At 41.8% G+C, this 17,613-nt stretch overlaps 1 protein-coding gene across 1 annotated transcript; it reads left to right on the forward strand.

Annotated features, from left to right (window-relative positions):
* Positions 1-12,811: 12,811 nt before the first annotated feature.
* LOC147365533 (uncharacterized) lies at positions 12,812-17,585 on the forward strand. Its single transcript, XM_086316185.1, has 2 exons — positions 12,812-13,028; positions 17,206-17,585. Exons 1-2 carry the CDS (start codon positions 12,990-12,992, stop codon positions 17,299-17,301), a joined length of 135 nt encoding a protein of 44 aa, XP_086172311.1. The 5' UTR covers positions 12,812-12,989; the 3' UTR covers positions 17,302-17,585.
* Positions 17,586-17,613: the final 28 nt, after the last annotated feature.

Consider the following 17,613-nt stretch of genomic DNA (forward strand, 5'->3'; position numbering starts at 1 on the left):
AGTAGAGAAGGAAGTAGCACTGGGAAGTCAAAGGCATAATTTGGAGAGTCTTAAGTGTCAGCTAATTTGGACTTTCTCTAAAAGTTAATACAGGGCCATTGAAGAATTCTAAGTAGGAGAATGACAAGATCATATTAGCTTTTCTTTAAAAGGCATTGAATTTTTAAAAAATACAGGATGGATCAGATGGAGACAAGACTAGAATCATAGAATCAAGCTATTTCAGTACATCTTAGCATAAATTGTTAAAGGGATGAGTGAAGGAAGGGAGAACAAATGAAGGAACGTTGACAGTAAAAAATGGAGGGAGAAGGCCACTTTCTGAGATTTTTAGTAGATAGACTCAATAGAAATTGGCAGCCAATTATAATTGAAGTAATCCTTCAGCAATCCAAGTCTCTGCCCTAACCAGTAATGCTGAAGAAGCTAAAGTTGATTGGCTCTATGAAGACCTGCAAGACCTTCTAGAACAAACACGGAAAAAATTACGTCCTTTTCATCATAGGGGACTAGAATGCAAAAGTAGGAAGTCAAGAGATACCTGGAGTAACAGACAAATTTGGCCTTGGAGTACAGAATGAAGCAGGGCAAAGGCTAAGAGAGTTTTGCCAAGAGAATGCACTGGTCATAGCAAACACCCTCTTCCAACAACACAAGAGAAGACTCTACACATGGACATCACCATGATCAATACCAAAATCAGATTGATTATATTCTTTGCATCCAAAGATAGGGAAGCTCTATACAGTCAGCAAAAGCAAGACTGGGAGCTGACTGTAGCTCAGATCATGAACTCCTTATTGCCAAATTCAGACTTAAATTGAAGAAAGTACAGAAAACCACTAGACCATTCAGGTATGACCTAAATCAAATCCCTTACGATTATACAGTGCAAGTGACAAATAGATTCGAGGGATTAGATCTGATAGATAGAATGCCTTAAGAACTGTGGACAGAGGTTTGTGACATCATACAGTAGGATATGATCAAAACCATCCCCAAGAAAAGAAATGCAAAAAGGCAAAATGGTTGTCTGAGGAGGCCTTAAAAACAGCTGAGAAAAGAGAAGCTAAAGGCAAAGGAGAAAAGGAAAGACATACCCATTTGAATGCAGAGTTCCAAAGAATGGCAAGAAGGGATAAGAAAGCCTTCCTCAGTGATCAATGCAAAGAAATAGAGGAAAACAATAGAATGGGAAAGACTAGAGCTCTTTCAAGAAAATTAGGGATAGCAAGGGAACATTTCATGCAAAGAAGGGCACGATAAAGGACAGAAATGGTGTGGACCTAACAGGAGCAGAAGATACTAAAAAGAGGTGGCAAGAATACACAGAAAAACTAAACAAAAAAGATCTTCATGACCCAGATAATCATGATGATGTGATCTCTCACCTTGAGCCAGACATCCTGGAATGGGGAGTCAAGTGGACCTTAGAAAGCATCACTACCAAAAAAGCTGGTGGAGGTGATGGAATTCCAGTTGAGCTAGTTCAAATTCTAAAAGATGACTCTGTGAAAGTATTGCACTCAATATGCCAGCAAATTAGGAAAACTCAGCAGTGGCCAGAGGACTGGAAAAGTTCAGTTATCATTCCAATCCCAAAGAAGAGTAATGCCAAAGAATATCCTAACAACCACACAATTGCACTTATCTCACATGCTAGCAAAGTAATGCTCAAAATTCTCCAAGCCAGGCATCAACAGTACATGAACTGTGAACTTCCAGATGTTCAAGCTGGATTTAGAAAAGGCAGAGAAACCAGAGATCAAATTGCCAACATAAGTTGTATCATCAAAAAAGCAAGAGAATTCCAGAAAAAACATCTACTTTTGCTTTACTGACTATACCAAAGCCTTTGACTGTGTGGATCACAACAAACTGTGGAAAATTCAAGAGATGGGAATACAGACCACCTTACCTGCCTCCTGAGAAATCTGTATGCATGTCAAGAAGTAACAGTTAGAACCAGACATGGAACAATAGACTGGTTCAGAATTGGGAAAGGAGTACATCAAGGCTGTGTATTGTCACCCTGCTCATTTAACTTATATGCAGAGTATATCATGCGAAATGCTGGGCTGGATGAAGCAGAAGCTGGAATCAAGATTGCTGGGAGAAATATCCATAACCTCAGATATTCAGATGCCACCACCCTTATTGCAGAAAGCAAAGAAGAGCTAAAGAACCTCTTGATGAAAGAGGACAGTGAAAAAGTTGCCTTAAATCTCAACATTCAGAAAACTAAGATCATGGCACCCAGTCCCATCACTCCATGGCAAATAGATGGGGAAACAATAGAAACAGTGAGAGACTTTATTTGGGGGGGCTCCAAAATCACTGCAGATGGTGATTGCAGCCATGAAATTAAAAGACGCTTACTCCTTTGAAGGAAAGTTATGACCAACCTAGACAGCATATTAAAAACCAGAGACAATACTTTGCTGACAAAGGTCCATCTAGTCAAACCTATGGCTTTTCCAGTAGCCATATATGGATGTGAGAGTTGGATTATAAAGAAGCCTGAGCACCGAAGAATTGATGCTTTTGAACTGTGGTGTTGAAGAAGATGCTTGAGAATCCCTTAGACTGCAAGATCAAACCAGTCAATCCTAAAAGAAATCAGTCCTGAATATTCATTGGAAGGTCTGATGCTGAAGCTGAAACTCCAACACTTTAGCCACCTTTGTCAGATGCGAAGAACTGACTCCTTGGAAAAGATCCTGATGCTGAGAAAGATTGAAGGGAGGAGGCGAAGGGGACAACAGAGGATGAGATGGTTGGATAGACTGATTTGATGGACATGAGTTCCGGGAGTTAGTGATGGATAGGGAAGCCTGGCGTGCTGCAGTCCATGGTGTCGCAAGAGTCAGACATGACTGAGCAACTGAACTATAAGTGAATAGAAGGAAGGAGGCTAGTATGACTGCCAGGTTTCTGGCTGGGGCATCTGATGGCCTGAGACAAAAGTCACATGTATCAAGACCAAAAAAAAAAAAAAACTGGTCTCATAGGGAAGGGAGATTATTGGCTCAGCTTTGGCCATGAAGTATGAGGTACTTGGAGTTCATACCATGAAAATATGTATCTGGTACTTAAGACAAAAGTCTACTGGAAGCACAGGTAATGTTTGGAAGTTGAAACCAAAGAAATCTTCTAAATAACTCTGAGACTGTAGAGTATAAGAGTATACCAGAGAAAAAATAATAAATATCCTTAAAAATATCAACACTTGGAGATTAGGAAGACAGGGGGAGATAAACCAGGATTCCCCCAGAGTGATAGACAAAACAAGAGGGTTTCAAAAAGAAAATAAAGAATGTGTTTTCTCATCTGCCAAGTATGTTGTCACATAATTTTCATAAAGTATTTATCACAAAGCCTGTCCATAGAGCAGGATGGGCTTTGGACAAGACATATCCAAGACAGTAAGACTCCATAGCAGTGTGAGGTTAGATGGTTTTGCTCACCTTTGTTCCTTTTCTCATTGGAAAGAACACTGGAGAGAAAAGACATTGATCATTGATATTCACAATGTCCATCAGTGAGGAATTAACCAGTTGAATTTCATCAAAATCAATTCAGGTCTACAAATAACATGCTAATGAAGAAAAATATATAGTTTTTAATTTTTTTAACTGGAGGCTAATTACTTCTTGTAACTATAAATACTCCTCTGTAACAACTTTTCAAAGCCATTTAAAATTAATTGAAAGGATCATATGACATGTAAACATCAGGAACTTGTATAGAGTTATCTGGGGAAGCAACAGTGCATAAAACAATTCAACAGAGTTCCATTTCCATCGTTACTTGTGAAAAATAGTGAACTTACTTTACACAGTGAATACTAAATATAAGCAGAAGGGCTTAAATAGCAGTAAAAAGCAATCTGGGTTAAAGAACAAATTTCCCAAAGACTATAAAAAGTCTGTAAGTTTGTTGTTGACATACTTTTCCTCGCTGTCATCTGATGTTGTAAATATTAATAACATTTGCAGTTTCCTTTTTAACTCTATGGAAGTGTGCTGCAGTAACTCTAAGTTGTCCTGACTGGCATAGGCCCATATGTCCATAAACATATTTATATATTTGTAAAATCACAATCATAGTTCTTAAAGCTTATTAAAGGAAGCTGAGAAATAGTATGAATGGTTTTTTTCCTCTTGATGACAGCAACCCAGGAGGGACAGACAAGGAATAAATAATATTGTAAGGTATCAGTCCCCAATCATCTTGCTACCAGGGATTGATTCCTTGGAAGGCAATTTTCTGCCAGACAGTGGAGGGGTGGTGGTGGTGTGGGGATGATTCAAGTGCATACATTTATTGATTTCATTGAGCAGGATGCAGAGTTCAGGCAGTAATGTGAATGATGCAGAGTGGCTATAAATACAGATGAGGATTCACTTGCTTGCCTGCCAATCGCCTCCTGCTGTGCAGCCTGGTTATTAGCCCTGCTGTGCAGAACTGGTACTGGTCTGTGGCCTGTTGCAAGAGATCATGGAGCAGCCTCATGCATCAAAGACTAAAGGAAGGTACCCATAGCAATTCTTTTCATTAAATAACTAATCCATTTCCAAAGTTTTCAGCAGTATTTCTTAATAAAAGTGAATTAATTAAAAATGAAAATTTCAAATACTTAAAAATACAAGCTTAATTTATAAAATTAAATTCAATAGACATAAAGTTACCCTATGAAATTGCTATAAAGGTTTTAAATATTTTTATACTTATCTTTCTCAGACCAGCAACAAAGAGTGTGTAGGTTGGTTGGTTCTAGATCACAAACCAAACTTTTAGTAGGATTGGTCTAGAGAACAATTTCTCTTGAAATATTCATGAGAATGAGAAGGGAGGATGGAACTTCAGTAACTTATTACATATTTTGTGATTCCCTTTCACCAAACTCATAAAAGATAACATATAGACCAGAACACAAAACAGCCAATATGTTCACTGTATACAGATTTAGCACCTCTTCCCTAGACAGTGTTGGATAAATACTGACAACCCTCAAATCTTTAGGCTCTACTGTTCTATGTATCTGGTTATCATCTTGCTTCAGTTCTCATAATCTTCCTCCAGACAGATATAATAAAACTGATTTAATTTCTGCTTACACTCACGTTCCAGTTTGACCTCTCTTACATGATACAAAAATTACCTTTGACTCAAGTTTTAGATGTTTCCAAATGTCAATCATATATTTACAAGTAATCTTTCGGTTTATAACCACAGATATGGTATATAGACACCCTCATTGTGGCAGAGTTTCTGGTGCAATTTTCTAAAGAATTTTTTAAGCAAAAAAAAGAAAGAAAAGAAAATGGAAGATTTCTTTTTATTTAAATTCTCAGGGATTTTCTCACTGGTTGACCATTATATTCCAGAAGTGATGGCAAATAAGTTCACCTTAAAAGTAAATTATAGTGGGATTAAATCCCTGGGAATGTGGATTCAGAAAAAGACGGTTGTTATATTTTGACAACTGGAGTCAGATTAGGATAACCTGGTTCCTCCATCTCTGCTGAAGAGATTATAACAAGGCTACAGACCTATCAGAACAACCTCTTCTGGGACAAATTCTAGCTCCCTGTTTCAAATTGCCACACAAATGTCCCTTCCTTTCTTTTTCTGTAATGACTATTAATACATGTATCACAAATGCTCACAATATCAGTGCATCTTGTTGGCATATGAGACAGAGGCATTATTTTTTAAGATCTTTTTAAAATATTTTGACTTTTGTTCCCTCTTCATACAATGAAATGTTTCAGATTTCTTCCATGTAAATAACATTTCAGACATTCATTTTCTAAAAATAGTCCCTGAGATTCAGAAAATATTAAGAATATTGGATATGACTTAAATCCGCTAAGTGTTCATTTGATATTCCCCACCCCCAACAATAAGCGGTTATAAAACTGCTGACATTTGGTTTATTTCTATTTTTAACTTGTATTTTTACAATGTTGTAGTTTTGTAGTTGTACAAATTATAACTTGTACCCTTTTTTCATTTAATATTACCAAGTATTTTCTTCATTAAATTCAACTAGTTAATTCCTCACTAACAGACATTGTGAAAAATATGCCAAATGTAGATCTCTCAAGTGATATCACCTATTGTATGTTAATTTTTTAACCAATTCCTATCACAGAGCCTGATTTTTTTCTAAGTTCAAGAAAAAAGGCAAATGTGTTTAGCACAGATTGAAAAATAATGAGCACAATATATTTTAGCTTTTCTTACTAATATAATCAGGACTTCGTTCTATAAATACTTAAATATACAATTTTTAGGCATTTCCACACATCTGTATCCCTGAAATATTCAGAAATAGTGCCTTTCTCCAAGCATAATTTGAGGATCTTTGTTTCTTTTATGCTTTTGATTTACTCTTTACAAACATTTGACAGTGAAAATGGATATGTGAATTATGAAACATGTCAGTGTGCCTACAAAGTTCAGCACCATAGGATAAAATAAAATAGACTTTTACTGGTCTTATATTGGAGAAAGTGAAAGTGTTAGTTGCTCAGTCCTACCCGACTCTTCAGGACCCCATGGACTGCTGCCCACCAGGCTCCTCTGTCCATGGGATTTTCCAGGCAACAATACTGGAGTGGGTAGCCATTTTCTTCTCCAGGGGATCTTCCCGACCCAGGGATCAAACTCAGGTCTCCTACACTGCAGGCAGATTCTTTACCGACTGAGCTACCAGGAAGCCCAAGGAAATGGCGACCCACTCCAGTATTCTGGCCAGGAAAACCCCATGGACAGAGGAGCCTGGAAGGCTGCAGTCCATGTGGTGGAAAAGAGTGGGACATGACTGAAGAGACTAAGTGTGTGCATGGTAAGGCACACACTTACCATGGACTACAAGGTTGCTGCATGATCCAGCCTCCACCAGATGGCAAAACTGCCTCCCGCCTTTCTTCCCTTTGATTTTGCTGCAGCCCCTCAAGCCTATCAGCTTCTTGAGGACAACCAAACTTTTCCCACCTTGGGTATTTCTACTGTCATTTCCTCCACCAAGAATCTCTTTCCTCCTCCTCCTCCACCAAATGAGTAATTCTTACCATTTAGGTCTGGGTCTCCTGGGAGACACTGCCCCTTGACTTCTCTGTCTGAAGTAACTGCCCCAGCTATTGTTAAACTCCTTCATAGCACCTATTACTATATATTATTCACTTAGTAACTTTTTTCTCTTTCCTCATTTGTATATAAATTCCATTGGAAGTAGAAATAATGTTTATATTGTCCATCATAAGATAGCAGAGTGCCTGGAATGGGCTAGGCATTTTAACAAGAGGAGAAACATAGGCCAAATAAGTGAAAATGCCAAGGTGCATGCAGTGAAAACCCCGGGTAGCCAGAGACAAAAACCCAGTGAACACCATCATTAAAGGGACTGAGAAAAAAGTAGAAGAAGCCTGCATAGAAAATTTAGGAAGACAGGGAATGGGATACCCAAAAGGATTTCTGGAGGGAAAATAACCTAATCATATTCAGACTAACTGGATATCTACTGTATTAATGTGTCAGAGGACTCCAGAAATACATTACACTATAACTATCTTAAGTAGAAGAAACTTTCCCTCTTACATAAGGTTGACCCTAGTAATGCTGCTTGAGTCAGTGTCTGCCTGGATTATCTGCACTCTAAATGCCAACTCTATAAATTAAGCCTGTCAAGGGACAGTTTTGCCGTAACATGCATAATAAACCTTTAAAATTTATTTATACTCCATTCCTTTTCTCTGGCCAAATTAAATTCTCCTTTCCTAAGGAATGATGCTAAAGCTGAAGCTCCAGTACTTTGGCCACCTCATGAGTTTCCAAAGAGTTGACTCATTGGAAAAGACTCTGATGCTGGGAAGGATTGCGGGCAGGAGGAGAAAGGGACGACAGAGGATGAGATGGCTGGATGGCATCACCGACTCGATGGACATGAGTCTGAGTGAACTCCGGGAGTTGCTGATGGACAGGGAGGCCTGGCATGCTATGATTCATGGGGTCGCAAAGAGTCGGACACAACTGAGCGACTGAACTGAACTGAACTGAACTGAAGCTACTTTTGCCTCACTTCAGACTGTGGCATAATTCAACATGTCCTAAACAATTACATGGAGACTGTGGCCCTCCTGATTTCCAAAAATGATCTAAACATAAGAAGAATTTTCTTAGATTAGTCCAGATACCAGTATGTGAATCAGTCATAATAATGACATGGTATGAAAATGCTATGAAGTTACAGGTTCACAGTAAGTCCTTTATTCAGTATCCCAAGGAAACACTACCTTCCAGTAGGCAAATATAAATATTCTTTTTATTAATCTGTCACACCAAAATATGCATGCTGAACCTCCACAGAAGTAAATACTCATTATATTAAGAGGCAGGGTTTCAAATGTTAAAACAATTTCATCTGATTTGAAGACTTATCTAAATAACTTGAGGGTCTGTATTCAAGTTGATTAAAGTTAGACATAAGTAAAAGGACAGAATACAGACATAATAGAGATTTACTAAAGAGAACCATTTCTTAAAACAGTTTTAAAAGGTTTTTGAAAACTGCCTTAAGTCAATTTTACAGAGAAAAAATACCTCTAAAGATTGGGCTTGATGACTTAATAAAACATTCATTTCTGATCCAGCAGGATTCTTTTATCTAAACATATTTACAGTTTTAGCAGTCACCCGACAGTTTCCATGTCTGACTGCATCAAAACATAATAGCCCAAGTATAGGAACTAGCCTATACAGACTTTGAACTTGAAAGGCTTGTAACAAGCTTAATTGCTTGCTGGAAATTTCTGTGACTAAAAATTGCATAGAAATGATGATGCATCACTGTTGTTGAAAGACTTGAAATCCTCATCCCAAGAAAAATCATACTTTACATATGAGACTTATTCTGTGAAATACAAATATTGAATCATTTCATATACTTGAAGCTAATATAATGTTATATGTCAATCATACCTCAATTAAAAATAATAAATACACAAAATATATAGCTATTAAAAAGACAATAAAACTTCAATAACTTAGGGGAAGAAGACTGTCAGTTTTTAACACAGAGCATGCTTTAAACAACATTCACCCACTGAAAATTATATGTTCACAGAAATTTAAGTATACTATCCATTTTTAACATTTTTTAAAACAAATCTCACAAGAAGATTCACTTTAGATATAAAATAGGCTGTTCCATAACAGAAAAAGGAAAATAAACTGTTACAATGTTAATAGGAGCCATGGTTGTATCCCTGAACTTTCAGGACACTTTTTAAGTTTGAGGATATACTTCAGCTTGCTCTCTTCACTGGTATCCAGACATCCACAGGGATACTTGCCTCTATTAAATACATTTGGTACATCATCATACCTTTCAATATAGTAATTTTTCTAGGTGGTTGTCATGACATTTGATCTATCATTGCAATGGTAATACTCTTGCTTTATTTAAATTTTTTTTCTCAGACTTCATTACAGCCTCAATCTACCATTCATGGCCCTAATAAATCCAAGAATATAGAAAAGAGTTGAAATCCTCCAATTTTTATATGTCTGGTATAAGTGGAATCAATAATTCCTTTATCAGGAGATCTGCCATCCTATAAAGAACTCTCTGTTCTTCTTCAGTTTTTGTTCATTTGTAGTTTTTTGCAGTGTTTCATCTTCCATAAGGATTTTCCTCAATGCTCTTATAGTCTCCTTTACCTCCCAAATGTTGGCGTTTGCATTTTAAATATTTTAAATATGCCTACCATGAATTCAAGGACACGTTTTGCTGAGAAAAATATTAATAACTGCTACATGGGTATTCTGTTCAGCTGGAAAAGAAGTCTTCCATCTTAGGGCTTCTTTCTGGAGCACTGCCTTTTCAGAGGTATTATCTTACTTCTGGATGTCTGGACCACTATTTGCAAGCCTGTTGGCTCAGTGTGAACACTGCTTTAACAAGTTCGGGTGCTGATGCTCCAAGTGCAAATCTATAGAGGTAGGTGAGTTGTACTCTGACCACAGGAGCCTCCTAACCAATGACAGGATGGACCACTGGTCTCTAAGTAGTTTTAATCAGCAGCTTAAAACTACTCGGCTCAGTATAGCACACATGTTTAGCAGTGAACCATAAGACCACAGGACACATATAACCATGGCAGCTGCCAAAGTGGCAGGTCCATGACTACCCTGAGAAAATCTAGTGAGCTGGTGAGCAAGATCACATTTATTAATACATCTTGTTTCAAGTTTTGTTTTTTCTTAAGGGCAAAAACTTCACCTAGTTTTTCATCTGTGTCTTTTCTTTTTTAAAAAATATAAATTTATTTAATTGCAGGCTAATTACTTTACAATATTGTATTGGTTTTGCCATACATCAACATGAATCCGCCATGGGTGTACACGTGTTCCCCATCCTGAAGCCCCCTCCCACCTCCCTCCCCATACCATCCCTCTGGGTCATCCCAGTGCACCAGCCCCAAGCATCCTGTATTCTTCATCGAACCTGGACTGGCGATTCGTTTCACCTATGATATTATACATGTTTCAATACCATTCTCCCAAATCATCCCACCCTCACCCTCTCCCACAGAGTCCAAAAGACTATTCTATACATCTGTGTCTCTTTTGCTGTCTCACATACAGGGTTATCGTTACCATCTTTCTAAATTCCATATATATGCGTTAATATACTGTATTGGTGTTTTTCTTTCTGGCTTACTTTAGTCTGTTTAATAGGCTCCAGTTTCATCCACCTCATTAGAACTGATTCAAATGTATTCTTTTTTTATGGCTGAGTAATATTCCATTGTGTATATGTACCACAGCTTTCTTATCCATTCGTCTGCTGATGGACATCTAGGTTGCTTCCATGTCCTGGCTATTATAAACAGTGCTGCGATGAACACTGGGGTACAGGTGTCTCTTTCAATTCTGGTTTCCTCAGTGTGTATGCCCAGCAGTGGGATTGCTGGGTCGTATGGCAGGCATGTCTTTTCAAAGTAGAACAAGGTGGTACCGCACAGGAGAGGCAAAGACCACACCCTCACCGATCCCCCGGAAAGCTGATTAGTCCACTTGTGAGTCTGAGCCCAGCTTTTAGAGCTTGATGAGCAACAGCTAAGTGTCAGCACTGCTTGTGGTAATTAATTACAGGATCTGGCTCACAAAGCTCAACTTGTATCACAAGTTCTACAAGAAAACTGGTTAATACTGATTTGGCTCTGCTTGGCTAAATTTATGTCTCATCCCACCAAATTCAGTTGTTTAAAAGCTCTCACTCTTCCAAGTAACATCACTGTGCGGACAAACTTTTGGATGGAGAGTCGCAGACTGAACATGTTTTTTAACCACACTCTTGTAAATGTCGCTTAAGTATTTTATTCACTATGGTGTTAATTCTGCCCATGCTACATCACCAATACTTTCAGTGGGCCATTAAATAATTTACGTTTGTCAAAAGCCTTTTGCCATATAAAAGTTTTAAATTTTTACGTAATGAAAGGGTATTATTTCTCAAGCTCTTTAATTTTTCCTGACTTAGATGGAGTCAAAAGTTTCCAAGGCAAGCAATTTCTTTAAAATGAAGACAATTTGACTTTGATTCCTCTAAAACCTTGCGGTCGACCCAAACCTCCTCATTGAAAGGACTTCCTTTATTTATAGAGTATATGTTTATTTAAAAAAGTTGAATAACTATGCAAGCAGCTTCTAAGTAGAAGCTCTAATAAATTCTAAAATCAGTCTGTACACTAAGAAAAAATTTGATCCCTAAAGCCTCTCCAATCTATGCTCAATGAAAACAGCAAACAAAAGGTCTCAATATTAGTAGAAAACCGAGTTCTTCAAAGCAAGTAAAATTTGGGTTTACTCCTTCTAGAAAGTAGAGGAGAAAGTTTCAGATTATAAATGACAGAGCTGCCCTTGTGTAAGAGAACAATGGTGATGGGCCTCAATTATGAAGAGAGTGAAAGAGTTCTGAAAACGAACAAAAAGGAAAGCCGTAGCTTTGACGCAATTTTATCAATCCTTGACCAAGCCGAAGATTAATTTTTAGAACGCTGCCTAACCTTTCATGATCCGTGACAACACATCAAATGAGCAGAGGTACAATGGACGGATGCGATTTCCAAATGCCACGCTCGAACCAACTGCAGTCACCCGCATGCATCGTGTGAAGGCGGGACCAAAGCCGCCTGTGGGGAGCAGGAGCGTTTATGCGCATCCAAGGCACTCTCCCGTCTCCTGTGGGCTGCTCGCTGAATCACGCCAGTCCTGCTCGAGAGCGCCCGCTTCGGCTCGCCCGCAGAACCATTTTCTGGCGATAGGGATCGCGGGGAGCGGTGCCCGAGGAAACCGCGGGCAGAGCGGACTGTGATCTGACTCTCAGCAAAAGGAGCCCGGGCCGGGACTGCGGCTCGGTGCCGGCCCCGCGGGCACTGCGTGCTGAGCCGAGGCCAGCTTCAGGCCTGCTCCGGTGACGAGAGTGTCCTCAGCCCTCTGGGGTTTTAGTCAGGCAGTTGAGCGTCTCCTCCCGTTCCCGGCCTCCCCTCCCGCCCCCGGTCTTCCTCCCGCGCCCTTCCCGGACCTCCCCGCCCCTCCCCCGCCGGCCAGCGCTCCGACCGCGGCCGCCGCCATTCATCAACCGGTTCACGCCGGTAGCCGCCGCCGCGCCGTGACGTCCGCGGGGCCGGGCTTCCGCCCCCTGTCGCCGGCGCCCGGCCTGGAGCCTGGCCGCGATTGGTCACCGGGGCCCTTACGTCACGCCGCGTATAAATGGAAGACCCTATGACGCAAGGGCGCCGCGACGCGCGCATTGGCTGCCTGGGCTGCGGGCGGCGAGGCTGCGCGCTCTTCCCCGGGCCGCTCACAGCAGGACCGACTCCGGTGCCCCTGCCGCCTGCGAAGCCGCCGCCACCGCACGACCCCCGCCGCCGCCCCTGCCCCGCCGCCGCCGCCGCCGCCTCGGGACCGGCTGTATGGTTAGGCCACAATCTTCAATGAGTAGACATATTCCTGTGAGTACGCACGCCCCGCGCCGCCGCCTTTGTTAGCAGCTTGGCGCCCGCCCGCGTCCCGGCCCGAGGCCCGGCGGCGGGCGGGGCGGCCTGCGGCACAGAAGCCGCTTTGTGACCGTCGCCGGCCCTGACGTCCGGCGGGCCGGCCGGTGCCCCAGGCCCCTTTGTTTGCTGCGGGGCTCGGCAGCGGGGACGTGGCCCGGGCGGGGCGCGGGCTGCGCGTCAGTGCTGCGGGCGCGCCCCCGGACGCGGCGGGCGGGCAACGCAGCGCTTGCGGACCGGGCCGGGACTCCGGCGCCGGCCGGCGGGACTCGGCCTGTGCGGCCATCCTGCGCTCCGCGGCCGCGACCGGCGCTCGGACAAAATGGCCTCGGCGCCGGCCTGAAGGCGCGGCGCAGACCCGTGACCCAGGCTGCGCGGCCCCGCCAGGTGAGCCGCCCGCCCCTCCCGGGCGGCGGGAGCAAGTCTGGGCTTGTCGCCGCCCCGAGGCGGGGCGCGCCGGCAGGCGAGGAGCGGCCAGCCTTAGAGCCGTGGGAGCGGCTGGCACGCTCCGCTCAGGCCTCGAGCGACTCACGGCGCTCAGTAATCTGGGCCTTCGGGCTGTTCTTGAAACTCTTCTTCTTGTTGCCTCTCGCCGGCTTGTGGTACCGTGGCCAACCAGACCAGTGAGGTTGAGCTCCCACCCGTGGAACTCTCTAGTATTCCACGAATACTAAGTTGTTTGCACAGTAGTCTGGCACCGTTGATTTCATGAGATCTAGATTATGAGCCTTTTTTTTTTTTTTTGGCCTCAAGGAAAGACTTGTGGGATCTTAGTTTACCGATCAGGGGTTGAACCCTTGACAGTGAGAGCGCAGAGCTTCCCTGGTAGCTCAGCTAGTAAAGAATCCGGCTGCAACGCGGATCCTCGGTTCGATTCCTGGGTCGGGAAGATCCCCTGAAGAAGGATAGGTTACTCAATCCAGTATTTTCGGGCTTCCCTGGTGGCTCGGACTGTAAAGAATCCGCCTGCAATGCGGGAGACTTGGGTTGGGAAGATGCCTGGAGGAGGAGGGCATGGCAACCCACTCCGGTGTTTTTACTTGGAGAATCCCCATGGACAGAGGAACCTGGCGGGCAAACGGTCCGTGGGGTCGCAAAGAGTCGGACACAACAGAGCGACTGAACACACAGCACAGTGAGAGCACGTAGTCCTAACCACTGAACCGCTAGGAAATTCCCATCCTGTTACTCTTTTTCTATGAATTTTTGTGTGATGGCAGTGAAAAAGTTGAAGACAGGAATGCTAGATCATTCTCAGGAGTAAGCAGCATTTTATACATGCACTATTCCAGGTGCATTATAGAAAGTATAAGTTGTGGGAGAAACTCCAATTAACCATTTGTCAAACAGTTACAGAGATATATTGCTTTGACTCTGCAATATGACAAATTTCTGTACAGATATTGCCGCCGCACCCCAACCCCACCCCCAACTCCCCGCCCCGGCCGTGTGTGTTTCTGTGATTATATGCAGTTGATAGTGGGATGGGGAAATTACTTGGGATTTCCAAACTTCCTATCATAGTTTTTGCTGGGAGAAGAAATTGGAAATAGGGGAACGTCTTGGGCAAAACAGAAAGACGTTAGATATTTATGCTTTTGTGGAAATCCATCATCTGTCTTTCCCTCACCCCCCACAATCACAGCGTGGCTCCACTCAGGAAAAAAAAAAAAAAAATCCTAAAATAACCACCGTTTCGTTAAATAAATTATTTCTTTCTGTGATTTCTCCTTAAACAGCCTACTTGGAAAAGATGTGGCCAGACTAGGCAGTAACAGGAGTTTTAGCTGTTAAATATGGAAATCAGTGGTGTGCAATACTGTCTCTATAAAATAACTTGCAATTGAAAGAGGGTAGCACTTGGAAATCAGAATACTGAAATAAGAGCCCTTGACCTTAACAGCTTTGCAGATTGCTTTAATTCACTGTCATTGGAAAAGTGCCAGAATAAACTGTTCATTCTAAGGAAGTAGTATAACGATTTTATTAATTTATCCACTAAAGGTCTGTCTAGTCAAGGCTATGGTTTTTCCAGTGGTCATGTATGGATGTGAGAGTTGGACTGTAAAGAAAGCTGAGCGCCAAAGAATTGATGCTTTTGAACTGTGGTGTTGGAGAAGACTCTTGAGAGTCCATTGGACTGCAAGGAGATCCAACCAGTCCATTCTGAAGGAGATCAGCCCTGCGATCTGGAAGGAATGATGCTAAAGCTGAAACTCCAGTACTTTGGCCACCTCATGCGAAGAGTTGACTCATTGGAAAAGACTCTGATGCTGGGAGGGATTGGGGGCAGGAGGAGTAAGGGGACGACAGAGGATGAAATGGCTGGATGGCTTCACTGACTGGATGGACGTGAGTCTGAGTGAACTCCGGGAGTTGGTGATGGACAGGGAGGCCTGGCGTGCTGCAATTCGTGGGGTCACAAAGAGTCGGACAGGACTGAGCGACTGAACTGAACTGAGAATACCTGTAACGTGTTAGAGGCAGTGGCTGGCTCTTAGTGCTCTTGTTAACCTGCTGTTAATATTTTTTCAGTCCTGTTTACTTCCCACCACACAAGTTCCTTATAAACTACTTGGAAGAAGACTAATGTCAACATCAGTGCTTTTCCTGTATATATTCTGAAAATATCCTGTGAACATTCATATTATGTTTGATGTTAGCATAAAACTCATTTAGGTCTTTAAGAGGAACTTGGGAAAAGTATAATTGGTAACAGTTAACTTGCTTTTTGAGACTTGTGGGCAAAATGTAAGGTAATTCACACCACCCCACCACCAGTTCCCCTTGACACCAGTTCCCCTAGATTACCACCCCAGGAAGTGACAACACACACTGGTATTCTTGCCTGTAAAATCACATGGAGAGAGGAGCCTGATGGACTAGTCAGTGGGGCTGCAGAGTCAGACACAGTGTAGTGACTAAACAACACTACACTTCCCTCTGTTGTTTTCTTTGGATTAGATTTCAGTTTAAGACGGAATTAGTGAAATTTTGATTTTAAAATACAAAGGGAAAGGGAAGTCGCTCAGTCGTGTCCGACTCTTCGCGACCCCATGGACTGCAGCCTACCAGGCTCCTCCGTCCATGGGATTTTCCAGGCAAGAGTACTAGAGTGGGGTGCCATCGCCTTCTCCGATGAATGAGTGTACCTATTTGTAAAAATGTGACTGATGAAAACAGTGCAATCACTAGGTTATCACACTGTGGGAGTTCAGTTGTCAAGAGGGAGCAACTCAAAGGACATCACACAATCTATAAACCAGCTGGAAGGAGCCATCCAGACTTTGCCCTGCTGAACCCTTTCTGGGCAATGATTAGAAAAGTCCTCATAGGTGATGTACTGTGTGCAGAAGCGCTGATCAGAATCAGGTTTGGCATGGTACACGACTGTATTGATGGTTTGAGTCACGTCACTGTCTGGCTTAGGCTTCCTAATGAGGATCAGGCCCCCACCGGCAGCAAGAAGCTTAATAAGGTGGTCCTTTGGATGGTGTTTGAAGGTTCCCCCAAAATACAAACAACAAAAGAGTATTACAATTATGGACATGTTTTTTATAGTTATAAATGGAAGTTCTATGTATGTGTATGTAGTGTGCTTATGTTTCATGTAACCAGTTGATAAACTTCCAGACTCAAATGAGGGATAACTGTTAAAGGGAAATAGTAAGTTAATAGGTTGTGAAGGAATGAATGGGACAGTATATATGGTAGCATTTTGAAAATGAGTTTCTTTTCTTAATGTATTGACCAATATAGTGAATTTTTGTAATATGTAACAATATTTTGCCAGTTGGAAAAAATCAATATAGAAAGTTGTGCATAATAGTTTATAACAGTGTAAAGCAAATAGCTGAGTATTAAAAGGAATAATTAATAGAAGAATGTATATAAGGGATATTCACCAAATGTAACAGTGATATTCTTTGAGCAGTAGTTGTATTAGATCAGTAATTTTAATTTAAAGTAATCTTTGCTTATTGACTTAACCTGTAGTCACCCTGTATTTTTGTGGTTCAAGTGAAAGTTAAAAAGTTAGCTTGGGCCAGAATTTGAAAAGATAGCTATGCAGTTAAATACTGTAAAAACATGTTCCTTTTGAATTGAAAGCAACATTTTTCTCTGTTTTAAACAGCAGTTCTGTGGTGTTCTCGGTCACACATTTATGGAGTTTCTGAAGGGCAGTGGAGATTACTGCCAGGCACAGCACGACCTCTATGCAGACAAGTGAACTGCAGAAATTCATTACTGCTCAACCAAGAAGCCCCCAAAAGACTGGTTAACCTGGACACAGAAGTGTTGAATTGAAATCCACAGAGCATTTTTATACAAGAGTTCTGATCTGGATGGGGTAAACCTCAGTGCACTTCCTTTCTATTGCCTCAGTATTACTGGATTGAAAAATTGCTGCTTCTTGTTAAGAGGTTCATTCATTCATTACTCCCAACTTCATACTTAAAAGCACTGAGAATTTCAAGTGGAGTATATTAAAGTTGACTGTGTTTCTTTGCATCATTTCTGTATTCAATTTTTTAAATTCTTT

This window comes from Bos grunniens, chromosome 9 (assembly GCF_055505025.1).
Source record: "Bos grunniens cultivar Pamir isolate PY7600 chromosome 9, Bosgru_T2T1.0, whole genome shotgun sequence".
NCBI classification, from domain to species: Eukaryota; Metazoa; Chordata; class Mammalia; order Artiodactyla; family Bovidae; genus Bos; species Bos grunniens.

What these genes read in the sequence shown, in the direction of transcription:
- LOC147365533 (XM_086316185.1), top strand. Translation starts at nt 12,990, where the DNA reads ATGGTTAGGCCACAATCTTCAATGAGTAGACATATTCCT. An exon ending in CAATGAGTAGACATATTCCT is followed by an intron (nt 13,029 to 17,205) that starts GTGAGTACGCAC and finishes TGTTTTAAACAG; the next exon opens with CAGTTCTGTGGTGTTCTCGG.